General features: G+C 46.2%; 1 protein-coding gene across 2 annotated transcripts in view; it reads right to left on the bottom strand.

The window, feature by feature from the left end:
• AFAP1L1 (actin filament associated protein 1 like 1) overlaps positions 1 to 19389 on the bottom strand; it is a 297654-nt gene that overhangs the window by 20371 nt on the left and 257894 nt on the right. For both annotated transcript variants that reach the window (XM_069651391.1, XM_069651390.1), the window contains exons 13-18: positions 18977 to 19122; positions 7871 to 7937; positions 6900 to 7011; positions 6488 to 6652; positions 3396 to 3574; positions 1923 to 2051 (exon numbers count right to left, since the gene is read on the bottom strand). In XM_069651391.1, the coding sequence (XP_069507492.1) occupies positions 1923 to 2051; positions 3396 to 3574; positions 6488 to 6652; positions 6900 to 7011; positions 7871 to 7937; positions 18977 to 19122 (798 nt within the window). The remainder of the gene's footprint in view (positions 1 to 1922; positions 2052 to 3395; positions 3575 to 6487; positions 6653 to 6899; positions 7012 to 7870; positions 7938 to 18976; positions 19123 to 19389) is intronic.

Here is a 19389-nt window from a genome sequence, read left to right as displayed (position 1 = left end):
AACCAGGCATTGAGGAAGGGACCCGCTAAGGGACCTCGGAATAGGGTGGTAAGGGATTGCCGGCACTGGTGCCCTTACCGGTGCCGGTAATCCCTTAGCGCCTACCGCATAATGAGGCCCAATGTCTCTTAGGGAATGTGAATTGAAGAGCTTGCTCCGTCCCAGCACCGGCACACCCTACTGCAATACAGATCTAGTTCATGAACACAGGACGTGCAAAGTGCACTCTGGGACTTGTGGTTTTAGACTTCACTGAGTATATAGCTTAAGAAGCAAGGTGAATTGGGACAGGAAGGAAGGCGCCTGACTCCAACGCACAGCTGTACATACAAGTAACGAACATTAAATGACATCGACTCGTTTTAGTGCTGACATAGTGCATTCATTAGCTAATAGCTCTGTCCTGGCCATTATGTTACTTGTCATGGTGCCGCAGTGCTTTGTTTTGCTTGTAGTACCATCCCAATGTGATATTTATTCTGTGCTAGGATTCAAGCAATAGTTGACCAAGAGAACCATGGCTCCCTCGTCATCAGGCTAGTGGAGTCCACAAAGGCTTCCTGGGAAGTGATGGGCATCAGCGCACAGAAATCATACACTTTTAAACACTCATTTGCATTGCTGACACCTGCCCCATGTCCTGTCTGAAACCTTCAGCCAAACCTGGATATTTAGCTAATAGGAACTTGCATCCTGGAAATGTTAGGCCCTTTCAATGGGCAAACCAATCCCAGTGGCTTAATGCCAAGTCATAGAACATATTTTAGCACATGTGAAAAATGAGATTGTGTCTATCACAAAATGTGCAAGTGTATCCCGCTCCTGCGTGAACTAGTGATGCAGAGTAGATCCAACTGTGCCCAGGCCAGAGGTATGGAAGTGCAAATCAAATGAGCAAAATAAAGGGCAAAATATACCCCAAAATGTGGTAAGAGGGTGGAGACCAACTGAACAAACTGAACACTGGATGAAATATGGAGTGGCCACGTAAATACATCAGCAATGCAAAAACAATCATCACAGTTGCAGAAGGATGGAAAAGAAGGTATAGTCACAAAAACAAAAAACACACACCCAATTTGCTCTAAGCATGCCTGCTAGCAATTGCTCCGATCCTTAACTGGAGAAATGTATAAAAGACACTTAACTCATGCCTGGATCATGGCTGTTATGGAGGAAAAGGGGGTCAGGGGCTTCAGAAGGAGTGTTCATTCATTGAGCTGCCGGAGGTATGCCCAAGGTGTTGGTCAACATATGCAATGAAATGCTGCCAGGGTAGAAGGGTGGTCTGACCCCACCTACCATGCCTTCACAAATGATGCTGGAAGCCACTTTGCATAGCTTTGTCACGGTGTCTTCTTGGATGACGAGGTTTGGTTGAGGGCTCATCTCTAGTAGGGGAAATATACTTAATGACCACCTCCATGACATATTAAGGCCTGTCCTTTCTTAAAATGTGGTTGGTATCTAAAAAATGTCTTATGTCTGCTTTATTACCGGTTTGGCATTTCATGAAATGTAGCTTTTGTGTGTTTTTATACCCGTCTGCCACTTTAGATGGTAACAACAGGGTTAAATGTCATGTGATGGTGTCAAGGTGAAAGGTCATATGACATCACATCCTGTGATGTCATTGGGTGTGTGAAGTCACTTCCGCTACCCCTGGAATTTTGGCAAAATGACACGCCTGGGCATATGTGCAGCCTTCTGCTTTTCAGATGTTATAGGAAGTCTCATTGCAGACCAGTTATAGTGGACATCAACAGCCATAAGCTTTTAATAAAGACAAGTCACAATTATGGGCAATTATGGACCTCACCACTATAATATATCCGTCCTGCAGGTACAGGAAGCGCCTTTTGGCTGCTCTCTTGCTTTCAAACAGAAAAATCATCTATTCCTCGAACCCACAAGCACCTCACCTTGGCTTTCTGGAGCACTTTGCCTTTGCTGGACGCTGTTATGGAGGGCGTCCGCTTCCGCATCTCTGTGGCGCTGTTGACGGGCAGGTAGCGTTCGGGGGAGCCGACGTCCTGGTGACTTTTGGTTGCCTGGGAAGGGGTTTAAGGGTGGCATAAGTGAAAGGTCTGCATGAGGGACTATTGCGAACAGATAACAGGCCTCTAGGACAATCTACCCTACCTAACAACCGAAGACTCTTTTCAGGGACACCTTGTCTCTTATATTATGCAAACCAAGTTAATTCCATGCCTTTTTGCATTATTCTACTGAGTCAGGCCCCAGGACTCCTGCTGGAATCTTAAGCCGTGGACATACCACTATTTCAGTGGATAAAAACCTTGTTTTGGTACTCTGGGATCACCGTGCTGTAACCATTCTTAGTACCCCTGCACTAGATCCATTTTTGATAGCTGTCATCTGGACTGTAACAAATGCACTCTTATTGTTCAAGAGATTTTGTTTCAAACTGGACACAATACTCAAAGTGATTCCTCCAGAAATTAACCAAATACTCACTTGCAGGCAGCAGAACTGGACAATACTCCAGATGAGGCCTCAGCATGAATGAGGTCAGAGGTTGCATGACTTGCTATTATCCACTGGTGAGCTCCTGCCACTTGCGCCCTTGTAGTAAGTATCTGGTCTGTATACACTGCCTCATCTCACTGATTGGAAACTTTCACTTTTAGGCCAGTGCATGTGTTAAACCCCAACAAACCACTTTTCTGCTGTAACATCCACATTGCTCTCCCCTCTGCAGCAGACCACACCCCCAGCGGGTGGGGGCTGCTCCAAGGGGTAAGCCCCTCCCCCCCAGAGCGCCCAAGATAAGCTTTATCCTCACTTGTTGGGGCATAGCATTACTATTATCAGATATCAGCAGAGAGCTGGGACTTGTCCCCTGTTTTCATCACTGAATGTAGTGCTCCCATCGGTTTTACCCAAATTGACCTTTTACAATTGACCTTTTGCACAATTGACCTAATTATAGTGGTCCTAATTGACCTTCTGAACAACTGTCTTTTATATTATTTTTGTTATTTTATATATGTATTGGGTTGGTTTTGGATTATAAATAATATCAGGGGATTCGGTGGGTGGTTGCAGGGGGTTTTAGATTGGGAGGGGAGTTGTGGGGGGATTCCTCCCGCATATATGTCCTAATTGACCTTCTAAATTATGTCAATTCTCCCGAGGTAAATTCTCCCGAAGTCAATTGTAAAAAGGTCAATTAGTATACAACCTTCCCATCACTGTAGCAGAGCCGCCCACTTGTTAGTGTAACTGGAAGAACTAAACAAAGGCAATTTAAGCGAGCCCTGACTGGAAAAGCAGCTTTACGGCATGCTCTATGCATAGAGTCTCACTCCCTTGTCTAGGGCAGAAGCGCTGACCACTACGGGCGTGATACCCCTTCACCTCGCGAGGCTTACCATCGTATCAGCCTTGCTGGTCACCGTCAGCCCCAGTGATGGCCCTCCCGCCAAAGACTTCTTCAGGTTCTCTTTGACGGTGGTCAGCTGCAGCTCCAGGTCCACACGGCGCCCTTCCCTCTGCTTGCACTGCTCCTCCAGGGCCGCCACCCGCTCCTCCAGCTGTTTCAGCTTCTTCCCTGTACAGCCAGGAAATGACACATGGGTTAACAGAGATACAGGCACCGAGGGCTCCCGAGGGACTGATATGATTTGACATTTCATTTCGTACTGATAGTTCTTCTAAGACTTAATTTTCTTGCTGCTCGCCATAGAGCATTAGCGCCCTGGGAGGGGGGGCTGTCCAATCAAGATGCTCGGAACGTGGGCTGTATTGTCTAGCACAAGCTTGAGTTCCGAGTAGCCTGGGTGGCCAGCGCCCCCTTTCCTTCCCTGCTCCCCGTTCACCACTTAGCACCCGTGTAGTTTCCTACACAGATGCTAATGGTGTCTTTCTTTTTTTTTAAAGAAAAGAAACTTACCTTTCTTACGCTGCCCGGCGCCGTGCAGTGCAGCTGTTGGCTTATGCCGTTTTCCTGTTGAGGACGTCACAGTCATCAACATGGACAACAGACTTGCTGGCAGCAGCATTGCGAGGTACTGGGCCACACAAGAAAGGTATGTTTCTTTTCTTTTTCCTGTTTTTGTTTTGAAAGACACCATTAGCACCCGTGTAGCTAACTACACGGGTGCTAATGGTGATATGCCCCTCGGCGGGGTGCCGACCCTTTCAGTAAAGGCACTCCACCCTCGTTAAGGCACCCTCACTGTGCTCGGGCCCTTAAATTGGAAGGCAGGCCGTTACCTACAAGGTCAGCCCGCCACCTAAGTGCATTTCGCCTCAGTATTAAATAACCGTCTCCTCCGCGTTCTGCCTAGAAATCATGACACTTGAATATCTCTGTCACTAATGATTTACCTCCCACACTGAGTCATGACAGCTGCTTTCAGCCCCGCAAGCAAGTTAGGCCCCAATGGCCAGCACCCTACTTTACAAGCTATATCAAATCTGATGGTCAAGAGCTACAGTATGCAAGCGAGCCACGGAAAACGGGGACGAAACCTGTGGGGAAATTCAGCTTAACTCAAATGTTAAGGTTCCAGTAGTGCAGAGCACTTAGATTTTGGAATGAGACAAAGCTGGGATCCATTTGGCATATTTGGTGCTGCTCGGGAACCTTTGCCTTATAGCCCCAGTCTAAAAATATGACCAGACATGTTTACACTTCAGGTTACGCCAATCCTTTCCAAATCATATCTATAATAGAGTGTAACGAAGAAGCACAGTGATGACATTGAGAACTCATTTGTGTTATAGCAGCAGGACAAGACTACTGTAAAAGCCCCGATTACATGTAAACATATTAATAATAAAAAACAAATTTGCAAAAGAAGTGTTTGGTTTCTTTCTCCCTTGGTTTACAATTTGTTTTTTCATTTTTGCTGCTTCGGTATCTTGCAGTACCTTCATGGTCAATATATACAATTAGCACCCAGCAGGGGGCGCCAGCCAATTAGGAGGATCGGAGCATGGGCGGTAATGTATGGTACAAGCCTGTGTTCCGAGCTGCCTGTGCAGCCGTCGCCCCCTTCATTTCCCCGCTCCCACGTTCTCTCTTGGTACCCGCTTAGTTTCCTACGCTGGTGCTAAGGGTGCTTTTTTTATGAAAAAGAAACTTCCCTTAGAAGCGCTGCCCGACACTGTGCTGTCTTGTTTGACAGGAATCCCGTATTCAATGTTGATGACTGAAAGCGTTATCAACATAGAAAACGGACATGCTGTCAAACAGGACTGCATGTCGTCGGGCTGTGCATCTAATGTAAGTTTCTTTTTTATTTTACATATACACCATTAGCACCCGAGTAGACAACTACATGGGTGCTAATGGCGATATGCCCCTGAGTGGCGGTCCCACACTGTAGGTAACGATCCACCACTCTCATTAAGGGAGCCTCACTGCGCTCGGGCCCTTAACTTGGGCGGTGGGCCGTTAACTACAGGGTGGGCCCGCCACCTCGGGGCACATCGCCTTATTGAATAATTCAATGGCTTCATGTAAGCACTAGATGGCAGTATTGTATAAGGATCAGTAGAACGACTCCTACACATATTTTGGACTGAAGCCAATCACACATTTGACTCAAGACAATGGGCCTCATCACGAGGTCGGCGCTGACCCGCTGGGTTTCTGCAGACCCCTTCACACCGTTTCCACCGCCTGATATCCCGGCGGTACCGTGGTTCCACCGGAATATCACAGGTTGTGGCGGAACGGTAACTCCCCATTCTGTGGAGTCACGTAGGACTCCACAGGAATTGGGACACTGAAGTACTGGCACCGTTAGTAATGGTGCTGGTGCTTCAGTGAGAAGTCTGTGGTAGGGGCCTGACCTCCCAGCCAGACTCTAAGCTTTCCGGTCTGGAAAGGGTGCCGGTACGTTGCTACCGGCACCCTTATTTCCAAACCAGCAAACTCGTAATGTGGCCCAATCTCGGAAAATGAGTGGGGTGGAGGGAGTGAGGCTCAGTTTACATAGCTGGGGACACTTTTAGATTGGAGCGACCCGACCGAATAACGGTGAGGGACCAATCATGTTACTATCTAAGCCTTATTAACCTTTAACTGCAATCTGTGCTGGAAAACTTCTCTGTTCACCAAGTGGCCAGTTTTCCCCTACACAAATGCCACTTGGTCTCCAGATTTACTCTTCCCTTTCTTGTTAGTACTGCTGGCTTGTGCCTGTCCAACTGCTTATTAAAGGTTGCCATTTTCGGTCACTCCCTTCCAAAAACTTGCCCCTCCAGGGAAAAATGCAGCGCTTTACACGAGTACTTCAGGTATCCTCTCATTCCTGATCCCATTCCATCCTTCCGACTGAATCAGGCGCTCCCCACAGCGCAAAGTGCGCTTGCAGTGTTGACTCTTGGGCACAGACACACGCTCACGCTGCCCCAGGTGCCAAACACTGCAGCTGCTCACCCAGCCCCCGAATCTGCAGAGCAAGGCCCCACAGGCAGGACCGAGGCTTGACCCTCAGCAGTGTCTGCTCACCTGTGCTGGTCTTCAAGGCCTCCTTCAGCTCCTTCTTCTCCCTCCGCAGGGACAGCAGGTCATTGCGGATGGACTCCTTCTCCTTCTCCAGCTTCTCCTTTTCACTCACAAAGCGGCGCGCGTCCTCCTCGGCCCGGTTCTTGCCATATTTGTATTGGTTCACATCTGCAGGTATGAGGGTAGGGGAAGAAGGAGGTTGGAAAGATGTTCAAAGAACTGTAACCTCCCCAAGCAGTCAGCCCAGCCCACCATTTGACTCGGGAGGAAAGCTCAGGGGCAACGTGCTCGCCTTGGAAGCAAGACGACAGGGAGCACCATAGGTTCGATCCCCGGGTCCACGCTTAAAAACTTCTGGGTATTAAGCGCGTTATAAATAACCTATCATATCATATCACCCATGGCAGGCACATACTTGAGGCGTGGCGCTTGATCTTCACTTGAGGGTCCACTCGGCGGGACTTCTCGCTGCAGGACGAGGCGTGGCGCTTCACCTGCGCGCCCAGAGGACGGGCAGGCTCATCCACCTGCAAAGCAGAGCAGCTCTAGGGTTAGAAAGGAGATCAGGCCTCAGTCCCGAAATGGGAGCAGGCTTGTTTATATTTCAGAGTTATGGCAACCATGAGAAATACAGTGGAACTCATATACATTATCCTGTAGTTTGGTAAAAAACGTTATTTTGACGATTAATGTCATCCTAAAAAGTATCAAATTTTACAATGATAATAAATCAAATGTAACATGCATTATAAGTACTTTTAAAATCGAAATCCTTTTCAATACAACAGTAAAGCGCTTAGGCAACATTCCTTCTGGGAAGGGCAAGTAGGTGCTCCTTAGTATCATAGACACATCTAAAATGACACGCACTTAAAATTGGCACAAGATATATCCTTCTAAACTGTTGAAAAACCGGACCAAAAAAGAGGAAATGCATGAAATCACCCAATGAAAGTGCATCACAGGCACAGCTGGGAGGGGGGTGGGTCATCTCTTGAAGACGACCGATCGCCTAACCAGAGATATAGAGATGTATTTACATTGCTTGTTGCCTGATAGAGTCTCACTTCCCGGGAATATAGTTTGGGGAGATGGAGAGCATATGGTCGCACGAGCTGTATGTGAGATCTGCACCTGCCTGGCGATATCTTCTTTTACTTTGAGGGGTGCAAGATCACACATTGTGCTTAGGTGAGGCACTGCTGTGCACAGACCACGAAACAGCAAAATATCAAAATTCCTTTTTTGAACAAGGGGCAAAAGAACTGTAGGAATGGGCCATGGTAACATTCATCTGCTGGTAAGATGGCCCTTTGACCAACTCCCATGAGGAGAGTGAGACCGGCGTGAGACCGGAGAAGGGCAGGGATTGCAGTCATGTTGTACCTTTTCATAAGGGACATCGTCATACTCCCGCGAGTCGGTGCTGCTCCTGTGCGAGGAGGTTGCCCACCTGCGGAGGAAAACACACGCGCTTGTTAAATGCTTCTTACACAGGTCAAGTCACAGAGTTGCGCCAAAATGTCAATAATGGTTTTCAAGAAACGCTTCAATAAGCCAAGGAGACTTTATAATGGCTTGGGCTTGCAGAAGGCCAGTGCAAGAAGATACCTTTGCCATTAATTTGAATTCGAATTTCTATTTCCTTAGTTTATTCAGATGATTTTTGCCTCCATACAATGGACACTCAAAATGAAATAATAGATGAAACACTCTTGGAGATACACATACATAAAAGTAATTCAACAGTGAACCTAATATAAAATCTGTCATCTGCTCAACCTGCATCATGAAATGATCTAATAATACAAACATAACATTAAAACAGCTGTAATTTATTCACCTCTAACACATGGCACCTTTCCCTTCTTCTGATCTGCATGCATTTTACTAAAACATATTGGAATGCCCAATTTACTGCTATCCCATTTGCCATCAGAAGGCACAATACTGCCTTGTCCATATTGCCTGAAGCCCATTGTCTCGGGAGGATAGCTCAAGGGCAGCGTGCTTGCCTTGGAAGCAAGATGACACGCAGCAACACAAGTTTGATCCCTGGGTCCGCGCTTAGAAACCTTAGGGTATTAAGCGCGTTATAAATAACCTATCATATCATATCACTCTTAACATTCGTAAGAGGCCCTTACATTTGACTGCTCAACACTTCAGGGTAATAACAAGTGGGTAACATTTTGCCCTTTCAAAAGCCACTCACTGTTTCCCAATGGAGCCAATTAAACCTGGATCTCATGATACAAGAATGCTGACTGCGCTTAACGCACCCTGAAAGATACTCCAGGACAGTATCCCAGCTGAACACAGCAGTGTGAGCCCGCTTCTGGTTTTTCATTGTTCTCTCTGCTACTCTGACACCTTCTCGATAGCAGGTATGTTGCTGTCTGTTTGGCCCCCACTAGAAAGCCTTCTGGGCAGGAGACCAGGCCTCACAGCTGATGGCACAAGTCATCCAATTGCAAAGAGCCCATCAAAATGGCATGAGCGCTCTATAGGAATAAAAACACATCAGCAGCGCCGAAACTCATGTGAATTGATAGAGGAAGCATTTTGCTGGGTAAAGGTCCAACTATCCCTACATATGATATGAAAGGTTATTTATAAAACTCTTAAAACCCAGATGTTTCTAAGCGCAGACCCAGGGATCGAATCTGTGTTGCTCCGTGTCGTCATGCTTTTAAGTCAAGCACGTTGCTCCTCAGCTATCCTCCTGAGACTATGATTAGTCTCTCCCTAGGTAGTGCTGGTGTGCGCCTTATGTAGGAAAAGGGGACAGAGAAGAAATAAAGCCCTTATCTAACTATCCAATTTATTAAATAGTTTGTGCCCACTTAATGGACTATACCCTATCTGTAGATATCCTAAGTACCACCAGTGAAGATTAAGAGGCCTTCACCAAAAATGTCAAGGCTGGAAACACTAGGGGAGTTCTTTCCAGTTTATTACTCCCTCTTGTGTGTTAAGATAAAGCACAGGTATCGCTGTGATAAGTTAAAATATGTGTTCTTGTTCTAGCATTCACTCATTATGCAAATGTCCCAAGAGTTCAGGGTGTGCACCCTGGACTCAAAGGGTCGACTGGTTTCAGCAGATACTGTGTTTTTTTATCCACTTTCTTTAGGACCCTTAATTACTCAAAACACAAGGTATTGCTGAAGATTTTGAAATCAGCAGGGTTAGGGGATTGATTTCACCATTCAGGTTGTCAGGCTGCTTTTCATTCATTCAGTGTTAAGATGTAACCATGTAATTTCAACTGGTGCTTATCTGGGCACCCCGCAATTGTACTTCGTACGAAAATAAAACGCCGGCAGAAACAACAGAGAACAGATGCTTCAGTACGATGCAAATTGAAACTGACCAAACACCCCTAAATGGGACACACACTCCCCGGTCTAGAACTGGGTATGCCAGTCAAGTATGGTTGACTATTTAATAAAATGGATTGTTAGATTGGGGTTAATTTCTTCTCTATGCCCCTTTCCTAGATTCCTCGTATTAACTAGAAATTATTACAGCTGTTCAGTAAATTACTAGAACCTCCTACAGACAGTTATTCCCTAAATTGCCATTGGAGCTGTTAAGAAATAAGTGCCATGGTTTACAGGTTTGGGGGTAAGAACTGTGATGTTATCTTGTTGAATAATTCATCCATATGAGAAGAATTTCTGTCTCAATCTCAGAAAGTTAGAAAATGGATTCTGGAAGGAGATTGGATAGCTAATTGAGCATCAATTTGACATTATCATCTATGTTATCAAACTATTTTAGACATTAAACCATTTAATTTTATACTGATATAGTTATTAAATATCCCTTGTGTCAATTCAGGCCTGGTCTTTTGAGGCTAAAATTGCCAACAATTGAAATGCTCGAAGCAAGAGATAATACCCAGAGTATTGTGCGTCAATGTCGGTGCTATTCACGGGAGGTTGAAACATTGCAGCATTTTCTGATTTCTTGTGGACCTTTAACTTTTTTACGAAATTATTAATTTTGTATGTTTGTGCATCATAGTGATTCTTTGCTTACGGACATATTCTGGTATCATATTTTAAGAGCAGAGGAAATCCCCTTAAATATTGCTGTTTTACCTTTCTTAAAAATGGTTTTAAATGTATAGTTGCGATATCTTGCTGTAACAGTATTTTATACTCGTTTTAATGTGTTCTTAGTTGTATAATGAGGACAGTTGTATAGTCTATTTACGTGTAAGTAATGTGATTGTGTGAAAAGCTTTGTTGTAAACTGAAGCACACAATAAATAAATAAATTATTTAATTTAACTCACAGACTTTTTGAGTTGTCAAACCCCATTTTCTAAGAGAATTTTTTGTACGTAATTCCGGTCTTCTTGGTCCATGGATAAATTTGGAGCGTAACAGACGTTCGATTATGGAGACACTGCACATCTCAACTCCGAAGGAAATATTCCTAGTATAGCCCTGCTGGGAACTGACTGCTTTGAAAGCAGACGTTTCCAGAGAAAGGGTAGACATTCTGGGTCATCAAATGAGGCCTGCATCTGAAACACTGGTAGGAAGCTAATAATTAAATTGAGGTTGGTAATCCGAAAAGACTGGAATGGTTGGGCAAGAGTCAGTCACATGCCAGACCGCTCCATTTCATTATAGGTCAGTCTGGGGACAGATTTGCTAACATTTGCCTGAGTTCTAAAAAGTTAGCGAATGCTTTGATAATAAAGAGTGGAGAAAACAGGTTTCGTCACAACCGATATCACCTCAAAAACATTTGCACTGGGTAAAAATAAATCATACTGTTGCGTAACATAAAAAGACATCTGCTACACTTCTTTTTATGTTATTAACCCAACGTCGTAAATAAAACAGTTGTTTCATTTTTGCCCTTGTGAAAACATGCAGAGATAATACACATTGGGGCTACTACATCTGTTTGCTCCATTCCCAATGATCAAAGCACTGAAGTCGGAGCTAAATTCATTTGCTCCCCTTTTTTGCAACAGTGCAAAGCTTTGCTACTCTGGCCGCAGGTGTTCCTCGAGCACAGTGCAGCAGAATATCTACATTGCAAGGCACTCGCGTGCACAGCACACAGCTGCCCTGGGCCCCCTCCTAGAGAGGTTACACTGCAGGGGGAAGGCACACGCAAATTCCAAGGTATACAAACGTCACTCGAAGGACACAGTTTAGCTACCAGGATCGCAAGCAAAAGCTCGGAAACATGCTGGAGGTATAGGCCGCACTGCTGGGACTTTTGGGAGACAAAGACAGGCCGTTTGTAATGTGTTCAACAATCTCAGAAGCGCTCCGCCCTCGCACACAGCAAGAAAATAAGCATATTTTTTTGTGCGCGCTGCGTTTGTGAAGATGGTCGTTCCAAAGTGACTTCCGTTTTGTGTAGGATTTGTTACAAGGCTTTTTCACGTTATTGTAGTGCAGTTGGCCCATCTAGTGGTAATTATTGAGTACTGCATCAAACAGTCCAAATTGCTGAAACACTAAAAGGGCCTTTTGTGTCGACAGAAACGTCTTGCCTTGTTTACATTATAATTAAATATGTTTATCAGTCATTAGGACTCTGCGTTTTCATAAACATATTTAAACATGCATTTATTTATTTTGATTGATTTCTTTTTATTTTAAGTATTTATAGTATAGTATTGTATATTAGTTTTATTTTTTACTGATTAAACATACTATGTGTCCATGCGCCTAATCAACACCGTAATCGTTTCAGCGCGCCTCGGCTTGTCCGTGGAGTGGTGAACTTTGAACCCACCCTGAATGTCCAGACCTCATATTAAACACACGTCTTTTACGCCACTCCTTTCACAAAGATTCCCCTGTAACAGAGCTTTCTTAGGTCACAACGACGTCTAAAAAAAATATGTTTTATTTTTGCGCACGCTTTTAATTTTCACTTCGCTTAAGTCACTCCATGCTGGTGGGCCAGGTGAAATCCAGAACCCCTTTCTAGCTGTGTGTGCTCCTTTTGTCGCATGTAATACACAAATGCTGTAGTTAACAAAAACGCGCAATGGGCCGTTGGTCATGTGAAGTGGCCCATTTGCGCTCGCTGCTGAATCAATCCCCGTTCCCATGATACCCCGCGCCCCCATCCTCGCTTGATGCTGCGTTTGCCACGGAAGTGCGATTTACTTCATGTTTGACAAGACACATAAGCCTGGAAGTGTTTTTGTGCTGGGGAGTGGCATGCGGGTGACACGGATGGATGACAAGTGTGACAAGACAGGCAATACGGAATGTCAGTTGCAGAAATGAGGAGACTGACGACCATGATGTGAGGTGGAAAAAACTTTGGCCACAAGCTTTATTTTAGTACAAGCCATGGTGCAAAAGAAAAACCAGCCATAACATCACATAAGGATAACAATACTATATTTTGGGGACAGAGGGAACAGGTGAGCGGGGGGCCCTAATCCCAATTAGGGGCCCGCTCGAGGCTGATCCCCGCCGCCATTCATATGAAAGCTTGTGACAATTGTTTGGCCACAGCGTGTGAGCTGTGACATGTTCATAATTGCTTGTCTTTGGAGCAGGTTCATCCTGCTTTCTCTTGTCCTTTCCAAGTGAGGTGGGTAGGTGTGCGCTTGTGTGCCTTTTACTGATGTCCAACCTGACCAGGTTTAGCACTTGCGCCCTCTCTTGCTCACAGGGTGATTTTCGCTGAAGTTATGGCTCTTGATCCGTATTTCTTGATAAAACAAAACCCCGCATTGTGAAGCCATTCACCTTATCCTCCGCGGGATGTGTTCTTGGAGCCATTTTGATTTTTTGGTCATGTGTTTTGTACTTTTCCACGGATGGAGGCGTTTTAGCCTCTTGGTCCACTCTTTGGAGATGAATTTGGCACTTTCTCCACACATGATCCACTTGAGTTTTTGAAGCCCCCACGCTCCGTTTGCGGGCTAGTTGTTTCATCGGGGGTGGGTTCTAGGAGCCTTACTAGGGTCTTCCCTGCTCCAGATCCACTTGTGCTACGAGACCCCTTCTGCGCATTAGGCTGCTTGTTTTACAGCCGGGGTGGGTTTAACGAGCCTTACTGGGTTTTTTCCCTGCTCCCAATCCACTTGCATTGTGAGACCCCTCAGCGCTTAAAGCTGCTTGTTTTTACAGCCGGGGTGGGTTTAAAGAGCCTTACTGGGTTTTTTCCCTGCTCCCAATCCACTTGCATTGTGAGACCCCTCAGCGCTTAAAGCTGCTTGTTTTTACAGCCGGGGTGGGTTCAAAGAGCCTTACTAGGTTTTTACCCTGCTCCCGATCCACTTGCCTTGTGAGACCCCCTCAGCGCTTAGCGCTGCTTGTTTTTAACAGCAGGGGTGGGTTCAAAGAGCCTTACTGGGTTTTTACCCAGCTCCCGATCCACTTGCATTATGAAACCCCCTCAGCACTTGAAGCTGCTTGTTTTTACAGCCGGGGTGGGTTCAAAGAGCCTTACTAGGTTTTTACCCTGCTCCCGATCCACTTGCCTTGTGAGACCCCCTCAGCGCTTAGCGCTGCTTGTTTTTACAGCAGGGGTGGGTTCAAAGAGCCTTACTGGGTTTTTACCCAGCTCCCGATCCACTTGCATTATGAAACCCCCTCAGCGCTTGAAGCTGCTTGTTTTTACAGCCGGGGTGGGTTCAAAGAGCCTTACTAGGTTTTTACCCTGCTCCTGATCCACTTGCGTTGTGAGACCCCCTCAGCGCTTAAGGCTGCCTGTTTTTACAGCTGGAATGGGTTCAAAAGGAGAGCCTTACTAGAATGTTCCTTGCTCCCGATCCACTTGTGTTGTGAGACCCCTTCAGTGCTTGTGTTGTACTAATTTGCTGCTGGGGTGGGTTCTAAGGGCTTAGCTGGGAACTTCCCCCGCCCACGATCCACTTGCGTACCCCAGTGCGCTTATCTTGCATAAACAAAATTGTGAGGGGGTGGGTTCCGGAGCCTTACTAGGAACTTACCCTGCTCCTGATCCACTTGTGGTGAGACCCCCCCTTCTGCATGCATGGAGGTGGATACTTGAGGCTTACTAGTACATGTTTCTGCTCAAGTTCCTCTCTCCTTTTCACTTTTGTTATACCCCTAGGGCTCCCATCTGTATTGATGTTCTCTGGTGGATTCTGAGCGCCTGGGTCTTCTATAACTGTATTTTCCTGGAATATTAACTAATAGACAAAAAGACCCCCCGGTATTTTAAGAAGGCCCTTCTTGGAGTTTAATTTTTATGATTATTTTTTGAAGTGAGGCGTTTTAGCCTCCCCTAATGCTATGATTGTGTTCCATTTTCTACCTGGCCCTCGCTATAGCTTTTCCTTACGGTTATTTGTAGGGTGGGAGGGATGGTTTTTTAGACCTGCAGCCGTCCTGCTGCTGTTCGTGGCTGACGGGGAGGAAGCATGAGAAGGGCCACCTTGCCCCCGCCAGATAAAGGCAAAATTCGGCCTGGGGGCAAGGCGGCCCCTTCTTTGAACTTCAAAAGGCCCCCGCTCAGCATCCGCAGGATGGGAAGGGGGGCCTTTGAAGTATGGAGGGCGAGGTGACAGGGGGCAGCGACTGCCGGTTGTCACCTGCCCCTCTCACCTCACCCTCCTGTCTTGGAGACGCGCTGTCTGGGTTCCCATTGTAAAGGGACCCAGCAGCCCGACCCCACCATGTGCATGCTAAGTGGGGCAGCGCCAAAAGGCACTGCCCCACCGGACTTAGCACAAACCCCCCACCTCCCAGCTTACGGCCCCGGGCCTCCCATCCGGGTGGGCCCGGGTGTAGTAACAGCGGCCCGTTGAATCCCTCGGTGTGACATTCCGGCGTGAGACTGTACAACTCACGCCTTTCCACCGCAGTAGAGCGGGGGAATGTCCTCCCAGCAGTTCACAGCTTTTATTGTTTTGAATGTATGTTAAGTACCTACGAACTTAAGGCAATGCAGCACCACGTGACCCACTCATATAAACATGGCCCTGGAGCCACTGCTCGAAAGAGCCTCAGTGACCACTTGTTTCCAGTTAAACTATTAACTTTTGCCAGAAGCCAACACAGCTCCCTTCTGCCGGAGCGCTGGGTCTTGAAAGGGCTTGTACGTCTGTCTCTTAGGGGCCAGATAAGCGGGCAGAACAGCCCAGGAGACCTCCCCCCCCCCCTCCCCACCCACTCCTTTATCATATCACGTCTCGCTTCAAGAGGATACCCACGAGGGAGAGCTTTCAACTGAAACCCATTCTGATCAGAGGTACAACGCTCACCAAACAAGCATTGGCAAAGCCAACCGTTTAGGCTTTTGTGTAAGGATAGGATACGCATTTTGCAGGTACTGCAATAATGGTATTATTTACCCATAAGATGGCAACGATTGGCAGATGCTATCCCGTGGTTCCATGAAGCAAATCACTTTGATGTAATTTACTTAGTGGAAATTACTTCGAAACACGTTGAAATGTACATATGTTTGGGGGTAAGCGGTGAAAGGGGGGTGAGGAGGCGGTTTGGGGTGTGGGGTGGAAGTGGAGAGGAAGGGCTGGGGGGCACTCCCCTCCAAAAAGTATTTTGAAGGTTTTTTTAAAGTAATTTCAATGAAGTAAATTGCATCAAAGTAATTTACTTCGTTTAAATGACATGGAACCCTGGCAGATGGTATAAGTACCAGGTAATATTATGGCAGTGCCTGGCAAAGAGAGCCAACATTGTTGGTTTTTCCAATGCTTTTTTTAAAAACAGGAATTCAGTCCAAGGGACAGATGCAAACATACACATATTGCTATTAAATCGTGTGGGGGAAAGCACACTTTGCTAAGACATTTGTATTTAACTTTAAGCAGTATCTGTCTAAAAGCTGTAAATACGCCATTACCTTTTAGCAGACTGCTTAAAAATAACATTGGCATTCTCATGAAAGCAAAACCCTAGCTCAAAGTGATCCCATGCGTGTGTGTTTTGGATGGGAGGGTCAGAGAGGGCATGGGGATGGACATAGGTACTAGCATGGCATTGGGCAGTCAATTGGTTGGATACAAATTAAACAACTATCATAGACTGTGTGGGTCTCTCCTCCACCCTTCTCTCTCCTATCTGCACTTCCCATGCTAATAGTTTTGGCTTTTAGGAAGCGCTTACAGCGCCACCTAGTAGCCAAATCCAAAATGTAGTGGAACTGTGCCCCGAGCCTGGGACAGCACATATGTTAAGGAGTATGTGTGAGGGTATGTGTGAGGGTGGGAGCAGCGAAAGAAGGGGATATTGTGAATGTTGTTTTTATTGTTATGATGGGGGATTTATATAGCACTTCCTCCCGCACTCCTCAAACTCTTTGCACCGCATCTTCCTGTTCCCAAAGCAAGCGTGTTGGCCCTGAGCTATCCCCCCCGGCTTCATTGCCTTCTCTTCATTCAAAATAGATGTCACTTAACATGCAACTCTTTTCAAGGCTTTGGGAGGTTTCCTTCTGTAAGGTCCCAGCCCACCCACCTCTTCTTGCTTTGTCCACCTGGTCATGGTTTCATTTGCACGTCATCTTCCCCTTCATATTACTGGACCTCTGGCTATCCCCCTCCTCTGCTTACTCCTGCCTCCTGGGCCCCGGCCCCCTCAATGCGCAAGCTGGCTCCGCACTCCCTTTACGGGGTTTTTTTCATGTGTATGCGATTCACTCCTCATTTACGGGCAGCCTTTGCACGTGCACTTCATCATGTGCCTGTGACCCGTCTGAACGCTGCGGCTTGATGGTTTTTACTTCCGGGTTCTGTGGGTGCTTTTAGCAGGATGTGCATTCCCCCTATTAATCTGGGGATCGCTGGTCAAAGGAGATACACTTCTGCTGATTTCATAAGAAGGATGGCAGTCTTTTGGGGTATTGGGTGATGTGTATGCAGGCAGATAGGTGCACCCGAAGAGCCTGGCCAAGTAGGGTGATGGTTGGAGACAGTCGTGTGTCAGGTGTTTGTCAAATCTCTCAATTTCTCCACACAGCAGTCCCCCGCTCTCCTGCTCAGGGAGCCCATCTAAACGCAGGGCTGGTTGCCCTGCTGGTTCTCCTTGTCAAATCCATGGTTTTACTCCACAATTTAAAAGGTGCTTGGATAGAGGGCCCTGGAAGCAAGCGCCTTGTATGCTAGAAGCCAGTGTTTGGCGCTTGCTTAAACAGTGGGTGGGAAACCCCGTCTAAGACCTTGCACTCGTCTGTCAAGTTTACAAGCGAAGTACTGCTATACTTTCACATGGCATACTAGTCGCGCCACCCTACGGCTCTGACAAGAGAGGTAGTCAGTAGTGGGCGGTCCAATCACTTTGGTTCATAGTGTTTTGTACTTAAAGATATAGATTGGTAGATGGGTGTTTGTTAGGACAGGACACCCTGGCCACTTCCTCACCCACACTATCAGGTGTACACCCATGATCTTTGAGCGCCTGGACGCCCTAGGGCTTTTGGAGCTATACAAATGTTATAACATAACATAACATAACCTGATGCATGTTGCTAAGTCAGACTCGAGAAAGAACTCCCACTCCTTGTGTTTTGAGACCCTCTGACACACACGCTTGCTCAACTATCTGGTCCTTGATGTATATAATCAGAATAGGCAGACGTATCTGGTCCAAAACACATAATGCATATGTCCATTACACAAATCCTTATGCTACCCGCATTGTCACGTTAATTTCAGTGTAGGTTCGGCCCTGGCTCACCCGCAGACGCCCTTGCATCCACCCTGCTGTTTGTGTACAGAGATCAGGCTACACGTTTAGAAACAAGTAAAACATACATTGCCAAAGATAATAGTTTGATGTTTGCAGCTCATTGCATTTGACATGGTTAAGCATTCATGCAGTAAATACACGAGCCCTACATACACCGTAATTACTTCAAAAGTCCCTACAATCACTGCACATTGGCGTAGACACAGTAAAAAGACTTCTGTGCACTGCATTGTTTTGAAATCTTTTTACTATGGCTATTGCTAATGTTGCGACTGCAAACCCTAGCTCCATTCATGCCTATAAATGTGAAATGCACACAACAATTGCAAATGCCTAAGCTATTGGCAATACTAATCCTCATTAAATATTCTAAATGTAATTAAAAACTAACCATCTCTTCAAAAGGATACTGGTGACATGTTTCAGCCATTGGGCTGGTGCAAGGTATTCATCAGGACAATACATACTTCATTTTAAACACAATTATTTTAACAAGAATCTGGCAAGTGGTTTTTTTTATAAGGCTGTTCAATAAGTCCTAGTGCACCCTCTTCATTGATTTTGTTAGCAGTGACCCTTTCCAGCAATGACATGCACATGTGTATTACAATCACGCATGTGGAGAATACTCCAAATCATAGTTGCTATTTAATGAATGCTCTCTTTAGTGTCATGGTCTTCCTTTGTTGCACTCCCTCTTCCTCTCACCACCGAGTTCTAACCTATTTTGTCTCTAACGTGTAACATGCAGCACGGCAGGGCCTTTAGGATTAAAAATAACCCTGCTCCCACCCCAGCTCACACTTACAGGAATGAATGGCGGACGGCAGTGACAATGTTGGCTATCGTTTCTACATCCACGTAGTCGTAGTGCAAAGCCTCGGGGACAGTTTGCGCGCCGGTCTCAGCTAACAGGAGCCCCAGCCAGCGGCCCATCTCCTCTGAGGAACTGGCCTGCAGGGGAGAAAAAACATAGCAGAACTTCAGTGCAAGTACATCTCTGCTGTGGACCACACTTAGGGAAGCACCCAGGCAAGCTGCTTGTACAGTAGCATCCAACACCAACAGTGACCACTGATTTATTTGCAGTGCAAGTGAGATTACCCAGTGGCCCAAGATCTCTTGCGATGCGATTGGCGAAATGCTACTGAGGGTCAAATAATTCCTTCGTCAATCACCACCTCTTAATTTTTGCCACTGTTGGCTGCATCCCTCATCCTC

This window comes from Ambystoma mexicanum, chromosome 3p (assembly GCF_040938575.1).
Source record: "Ambystoma mexicanum isolate Mex_15411 chromosome 3p, UKY_AmexF1_1, whole genome shotgun sequence".
In the NCBI taxonomy this organism is placed as follows: domain Eukaryota; kingdom Metazoa; phylum Chordata; class Amphibia; order Caudata; family Ambystomatidae; genus Ambystoma; species Ambystoma mexicanum.
The sequence above is the reverse complement of the archived record's forward strand: the minus strand, read 5'-3'. Positions and strand labels throughout refer to the sequence as shown.